This window comes from Sycon ciliatum, chromosome 3 (genome assembly GCF_964019385.1).
Source record: "Sycon ciliatum chromosome 3, ocSycCili1.1, whole genome shotgun sequence".
NCBI lineage: Eukaryota > Metazoa > Porifera > Calcarea > Leucosolenida > Sycettidae > Sycon > Sycon ciliatum.
Window position 1 is genome coordinate 258701 of NC_088645.1, and position 8453 is coordinate 267153.

General features: G+C 49.2%; 1 protein-coding gene across 1 annotated transcript in view; it reads left to right on the forward strand.

Annotated features, from left to right (window-relative positions):
- The window catches only part of LOC135813181 (uncharacterized), a 49721-nt gene extending 41268 nt beyond the window's left edge, over window positions 1-8453 (forward strand). Inside the window, exons 15-16 of the mRNA XM_065326394.1 lie at window positions 7276-7441; window positions 7722-8453. Coding sequence (XP_065182466.1) covers window positions 7276-7441; window positions 7722-8236 — 681 coding nt within the window. The 3' untranslated portion in view covers window positions 8237-8453. The remainder of the gene's footprint in view (window positions 1-7275; window positions 7442-7721) is intronic.

The following is an 8453-nucleotide window of genomic DNA, read 5'->3' on the forward strand; positions in this document are numbered from 1 at the left end:
GAGTAATGAGTAATGAGTAATGAGTATCGAATAATGAGTAATGAGTAATGAGTACGAACTTAGAGTAACGAGTATTGTAAATATTGTAAAGAGGAAAATAGAATGAAATGGTTTTAGTTCGCGATTTGCGAGCACAAACTAATCAAGACTTGGAAATGCTTGTGACTGGACTAAGGCCACACCGTTTTTTATCTGTGTTTCGCGTCCCCCGCGCGCATGTATTTCATAGCCGGAGTTAAATATAAGTTTCCGTGCATGGCACGGTAAGTGAAGTTAGCAACCCACCAACAATTACATTCCTAACATAATTTGCACGTACTTGCCATAGCGCATGACGTGCCCGTGCAGAACACGCACTCCGAACTCCCGCGCCCCGGCACGGGACCACGCGGAGCATGCGCATTACTCCGGCTCTCGATGCTGCTTCTTCTTCATCCTTGCTGCGCCAACAGTCAGATCGCTTGACAACCTTGGCCAGTTTTTGAGCTTGCTCTTCGCTTTGCTGTGCTGACGGTCAAATTGTTTGACTATCGCGGCCAGTTTCTGATCAATATCCGATCAACCAGGTCTCTGTCAGTGAGCGATGTCCAGCCAAAACGCTCCGTTTGCTTTGCTGCGCTGACGCAGTGACGGTCAAATTGTTTGACAATCGCGGCCAGTTTCTGATCAATATCCGATCAACCATGTCTCTGTCAGTGAGCGATGTCCAGCCATAACGCTCTTTGCTTTGCTGCCTTGACGGTCAAATTGTTTGACAATCGCGGCCAGTTTCTGATCAATATCCGATCAACCATGTCTCTGTCAGTGAGCGATGTCCAGCCAAAATGCGCTCTGCTGAGCTGCGAAACGCACTGGCATCCCGCAATTATTTAGACCCGACAGGAACAAAACCTACTCCGCGGACTCGCCTGCTTGAGTTGAAGTTGGCTCCAGACTACTGTACGCGAGGACTTGGCCGCTCCGGCAGCGGAGCAGAACCTAGCCGAGGCAACTGCAGCCCCATCCCTGGCCTGAGAGACTTTAGTCGGGAGGAGGTTCGCGACGCTTGGAGCACGTATTGTGCGACTGACGCAGCAGCACACCCCTCCAGGGCCCCCGGAGCTGTTTTCGCACCAGCCCATAATCTTGAAGATGGCTCGGAAATTTAGGTCCCTGATGCTGAGCTCTCCTCTCTAAAGCTGACACGAAGTATGCCTGGCGGCTTTGGTCTGTTTCCCCTCATGTCTGGCCCCGGCTTGGCATTTTTTGGAAGGTTCGTACCATGTAGATAAGGCACCACCATTTGGCCTTAGATCCTCCCCCTTCCGTTCAACAGACCGGCTGATGTGGACTCTCAGCCCAACGGCGACTCTGCAATGATCCTGCTAAGTCTCTTACTCGTCTTCGAGTACAGCGCTTCCGGACTCTCAGCCCATCTACCGACGCAGTGCTGACACACCCTGCACAGTCCACCCTCCAGCAGTTGACGACGCAACCATGGACCTCATCCGCCAGGGCCTGGCGGCCAGTTCCAGCATAACATGCGCTTCGCTGCCGCGCTCCGAACACTTGTCGCCCTGCGCCAGGGCAAGCCACACTCAGGGACTGATCAGTGCCGGCAGCATTGTTCCAGATCCTGTACTTTGAGTGCATTGCTCACTGTGCTAATGGCTAGCCGCATTGGACGGCACTCACATCAAATGCAGTGTAATAGTAATGCAGATAAATCCTGTTTGGGTCAGGTTGTCAGCGCTGCCGGACTCGCATCCCAACTGCCGAAGTGGTGCCGACACAACCAGCGCAGTCCACCCTCCAGCAGTTGACGACGCAACCATGGACCTCATCCGCCAGGGCCTGGCGGACAGCTCCAGCATGGCATGCGCTTCGCCGCAGCACTCCGAACGCTTGTCGCCCTGCGCCAGGGCAAGCCAACCTCAGGGACTGATCAGTGCCGGCAGCATTGTTCCAGATCCTGTACTTCGAGCACATCGCCCACTATGCTAATGGGCAGCCGCATTGGACGGCACTCACATCAATTGTAGTGTAATAGTAATGTAGATAAATCCTGTTTGGGTCAGGTTGTCGACGCTTCTGGACTCGCAGCCCAACTGCCGACGCAGTGCCGACACAACCAGCGCAGTCCACCCTTCAGCAGTTGACAACGCGGGCCGCAACTTTGGACGATCTGGCTGGCGTACAGCACTACCTGCAGTCCACCGTGCCTAGCCCGCACAACCGCGCCATGCTCTGGAGCGCCGTGACTCTGGCCTTCCACGGGCTGCTCAGAGTCAACGAGTACACCTTCACGGCACGGGGCGCCGGCCTTGAGTACAGCGATGCGACCATGTACCCAGACCGCGTGGAGCTGCGCCTGCGTGTGACAAAGACGAGCCAATACGGCAGCGGCCAGGACATTAGCGTCAGGAGGACAGGCTCGCCGACATGCCCGCACACGGCAGCCACCAGCTACCTAGCAGCCCGTGGCTCGGCACCTGGCCCGCTCTATCGCTATGAGGACGGCACGCCCCTGAAGCCGCATAACATCAACAGGCTACTACAAACAGCCTTGCCTAACAAAGACGTGCGCAGCCACAGCCTCAGACGAGGCGCTGCAACGCTGGCAGGCAAAGCTGGCGTGCCTGAGTACGTGCTGAAGACCGCCGGCAGGTGGCAAAGCTCTGCCTACCTCCGCTATGTCCGCACCCCTGTCGCGGACAGAGCATTGCCAGCGGCATTGTTCTAGTCTCTGCCCGTTATGCTAATGGGTAGCCGCATTGGACGGCCCTAGCAACAGCTGTAGTGTACATATGATACACCTATTATACTATAACTATAGTAACGCTACTATAACTATAGTAATGCCGATAATTCCTGTTTGGGTCATGTTGTATTTTGGGAGAACGGTAGGGATCGTGGGTCAGGCCGGCATTGAGCCAAGTGCGCCTACATGTGCTCACAAGTGCATCCCTACCGTATGCGTGTATTGACACGCCGGGCAATTGTTGCCCCCATTAGCCCTGGCATTGGCCAGTCTAACGCACATTGGTGCTTGCGATACTACGGCATTGGTCCATAGTATTGCATACTGCATGCGGCAATTGTTGCCTGCGATACTACGGCATTGGTCCATAGTATTGCATACTGCATGCGGCAATTGTTGCCTGCGATACTACGGCATTGGTCCATAGTATTGCATACTGCATGCGGCAATTGTTGCCTATGCCCTGATAATACAACGCGTAATAGCTCCCAAACAGGTCGGCTTGTGTGGTTGTTAAATATAAGTTTCCGTGCATGGCACGGTAAGTGAAGTTAGCAACCCACCAACAATTACATTCCTAACATAATTTGCACGTACTTGCCATAGCGCATGACGTGCCCGTGCAGAACACGCACTCCGAACTCCCGCGCCCCGGCACGGGACCACGCGGAGCATGCGCATTACTCCGGCTCTCGATGCTGCTTCTTCTTCATCCTTGCTGCGCCAACAGTCAGATCGCTTGACAACCTTGGCCAGTTTTTGAGCACCACCACCCACCCCATCATCTCTAACCATCATTCTATTCTAAGCCATCCCGGAAGGGAGAACGGTAGGGATCGTGGGTCAGGCCGGCATTGAGCCAAGTGCGCCTACATGTGCTCACAAGTGCATCCCTACCGTATGCGTGTATTGACACGCCGGGCAATTGTTGCCCCCATTAGCCCTGGCATTGGCCAGTCTAACGCACATTGGTGCTTGCGATACTACGGCATTGGTCCATAGTATTGCATACTGCATGCGGCAATTGTTGCCTGCGATACTACGGCATTGGTCCATAGTATTGCATACTGCATGCGGCAATTGTTGCCTGCGATACTACGGCATTGGTCCATAGTATTGCATACTGCATGCGGCAATTGTTGCCTATGCCCTGATAATACAACGCGTAATAGCTCCCAAACAGGTCGGCTTGTGTGGTTGTTAAAAAAAATAAAAAAACGGAACAAATTTTTTTTTTTTTTTTAGAATGCAATACAAATTTAATGCAAACCCAGAAAACCGGAAAATGTAACCCAAAAGGAAAAAAACCCGAACATGATTGTTACACGTAAATATTATGTTGGCATCAATTAAATATTTTGTTCTATTTATCGCATGAGTAGTTACTCGCATGACGGTGTATGTATGACGGTGTGTGTATGACGGTGTGTGTATGACGGTGTATGTATGACGGTGTATGTATGACGGTGTATGTATGACGGTGTATGCATGACGGTGTATGCATGACGGTGTATGCATGACGGTGTGTGTATGACGGTGTGTGTATGACGGTGTATGTATGACGGTGTGTGTATGACGGTGTGTGTATGACGGTGTGTGCATGACGGTGTATGTATGACGGTGTATGTATGACGGTGTATGCATGACGGTGTATGCATGACGGTGTGTGTATGACGGTGTATGTATGACGGTGTGTGTATGACGGTGTATGTATGACGGTGTATGTATGACGGTGTATGTATGACGGTGTATGTATGACGGTGTGTGTATGACGGTGTGTGTATGACGGTGTGTGTATGACGGTGTATGTATGACGGTGTCTGTATGACGGTGTCTGTATGACGGTGTGTGTATGACGGTGTATGTATGACGGTGTATGTATGACGGTGTATGTATGACGGTGTATGTATGACGGTGTATGCATGACGGTGTATGCATGACGGTGTGTGTATGACGGTGTATGTATGACGGTGTGTGTATGACGGTGTATGTATGACGGTGTATGTATGACGGTGTGTGTATGACGGTGTATGTATGACGGTGTATGTATGACGGTGTATGTATGACGGTGTATGCATGACGGTGTATGCATGACGGTGTATGTATGACGGTGTATGTATGACGGTGTCTGTATGACGGTGTGTGTATGACGGTGTATGTATGACGGTGTCTGTATGACGGTGTATGTATGACGGTGTATGTATGACGGTGTCTGTATGACGGTGTGTGTATGACGGTGTATGTATGACGGTGTGTGTATGACGGTGTATGTATGACGGTGTATGTATGACGGTGTATGTATGACGGTCTGTGTATGACGGTGTATGTATGACGGTGTATGTATGACGGTGTATGCATGACGGTGTGTGTATGACGGTGTATGTATGACGGTGTATGTATGACGGTGTATGTATGACGGTCTGTGTATGACGGTGTATGTATGACGGTGTATGCATGACGGTGTATGCATGACGGTGTGTGTATGACGGTGTGTGTATGACGGTGTATGTATGACGGTGTATGTATGACGGTGTATGTATGACGGTGTGTGTATGACGGTGTATGTATGACGGTGTATGTATGACGGTGTGTGTATGATGGTGTGTGTATGACGGTGTGTGTATGACGGTGTATGTATGACGGTGTATGTATGACGGTGTATGCATGACGGTGTGTGGATGACGGTGTATGTATGATGGTGTGTGTATGACGGTGTGTGTATGACGGTGTGTGTATGACGGTGTATGTATGACGGTGTATGTATGACGGTGTATGCATGACGGTGTGTGTATGACGGTGTATGTATGACGGTGTATGTATGACGGTGTGTGTATGACGGTGTATGTATGACGGTGTGTGTATGACGGTGTGTGTATGACGGTGTATGTATGACGGTGTATGTATGACGGTGTATGCATGACGGTGTGTGCATGACGGTGTGTGTATGACGGTGTATGTATGACGGTGTATGTATGACGGTGTATGTATGACGGTGTGTGTATGACGGTGTATGTATGACGGTGTATGTATGACGGTGTATGTATGATGGTGTATGTATGACGGTGTATGCATGACGGTGTATGCATGACGGTGTGTGCATGACGGTGTATGTATGATGGTGTATGTATGACGGTGTGTGTATGACGGTGTATGTATGATGGTGTATGTATGACGGTGTGTGTATGACGGTGTATGTATGACGGTGTATGTATGACGGTGTATGTATGATGGTGTATGTATGACGGTGTATGCATGACGGTGTATGCATGACGGTGTGTGCATGACGGTGTATGTATGATGGTGTATGTATGACGGTCTGTGTATGACGGTGTATGTATGACGGTGTATGCATGACGGTGTGTGCATGACGGTGTGTGCATGACGGTGTGTGCATGACGGTGTATGCATGACGGTGTATGCATGACGGTGTGTGTATGACGGTGTGTGTATGACGGTGTATGTATGACGGTGTATGTATGACGGTGTATGTATGCCGGTGTATGTATGATGGTGTGTGCATGACGGTGTGTGTATAACGGTGTATGTATGACGGTGTGTGTATGACGGTGTATGCATGACGGTGTATGCATGACGGTGTGTGCATGACGGTGTGTGCATGACGGTGTGTGGATGACGGTGTGTGGATGACGGTGTATGTATGACGGTGTGTGTATGACGGTGTATGGATGACGGTGTATGGATGACGGTGCATGCATGACGGTGCATGCATGACGGTGTGTGGATGACGGTGTGTGTATGACGGTGTGTGTATGACGGTGTGTGGATGACGGTGTGTGTATGACGGTGTGTGTATGACGGTGTCTGTATGACGGTGTCTGTATGACGGTGTATGTATGACGGTGTATGTATGACGGTGTATGTATGACGGTGTGTGTATGACGGTGAATGTATGACGGTGTATGCATGACGGTGTATGTATGACGGTGTGTGTATGACGGTGTGTGTATGATGGTGTGTGTATGACGGTGTGTGTATGACGGTGTATGTATGACGGTGTATGTATGACGGTGTATGCATGACGGTGTGTGGATGACGGTGTATGTATGATGGTGTGTGTATGACGGTGTGTGTATGACGGTGTGTGTATGACGGTGTATGTATGACGGTGTATGTATGACGGTGTATGCATGACGGTGTGTGGATGACGGTGTATGTATGATGGTGTGTGTATGACGGTGTGTGTATGACGGTGTGTGTATGACGGTGTATGTATGACGGTGTATGTATGATGGTGTATGTATGACGGTGTATGTATGACGGTGTGTGTATAACGGTGTATGTATGACGGTGTATGTATGACGGTGTATGTATGACGGTGTATGTATGACGGTGTATGCATGACGGTGTGTGTATGACGGTGTGTGTATGACGGTGTATGTATGACGGTGTATGTATGACGGTGTATGTATGACGGTGTGTGTATGACGGTGTATGTATGATGGTGTATGTATGATGGTGTGTGGATGATGGTGTGTTGTGGCATTCTTATCTGTACTCTTCTGCTACTTACAAAGATGATGAAGACTTGCGATGACAAGACGTTTGATGCCATTCGTAAATATTTTCGCTTTGGACCAGTGATGCTGGACTGGGAGCAATTATCCGATGCAGAGTCTTTATCCGCTGATCATGATATGCCTCCTCCAGCTGTGTTTGACAAGGTCAACCCATCCCTGTCAGGTTGGTATTCTGCATGCTAATAATACTGTTATTCGACTACAGTTTTTTTCCACTTTCGAAAGCGGTTACCACGGTTACCATCAATTAGGGTTTACCTGGTGTTCGTGGCCGTCGTGCCACGATAATTTACTTTTTACAATTTTCATGAAATTGTCCAAAGCGTGAAATCCCAAGCATATAAGTTGTCTGTAGGTCAGCATACTCACATGTGTGTTTGTGTGTATGTGTATGTGTATGTGTATGTGTGTATATGTGTGTGTGTGTGTTTATGACTGTGCAGTAAGTAGTCATAGCAACTACCCCAGAAGAGTGTACATCACTTACTCGCGTTACCCTGACAACCTGAAACAGACTATAGTACACTTTGCCACAGTACTTCTAAACTGTGGTGTTGATGTAGTGCTTGATCAGTTCTGTCAGGATGATGTGGCCGATTGTATCACTGGCTGGGTAGATGAACATTTTCCAAGTGCTCATTTCGTGATTGTTGTCCTCTCCGCTAAGCATCCGCTGAATCTCAGTCCCGATGCTCTGCGTTCTCTTGCTGGAAATGAAGATTTCATTATGTCCATGCATGAAACGCATCTGCTGAAAAACAGTGCAATTGCCGGACGCGAAAACTTCATCATTCCCGTCTATTTTGGGTATGGACCATGTCCACAGATGAATATTCCCTTGATGTTGCGAAACAAAACAGTGTATACTGTATCCCCACAGTGTAATCACAATGATCGCGGTCTGCAGCTCCTTGTCAACAGGCTATACCAAGTAAAAATGATTACATCATCACTATAGCTCTGCTTTCTCTCTGATGTTGTAGCATGATGTCATCTTTTTTGGCTTTGCTGCTGAAAGCATTTTTGTGCATTTGATCACCCCGTTGCTGCTGGTCAAACATCCTTCTGTTACCATGGCAGCTGTGCACGTTGTAAACTCACTGCAATAGTCTTGTCCTAAACTAGCTATAATGTACTTGCGAATATTTGAATGCTGCTTGTCATCACTGGGGGAG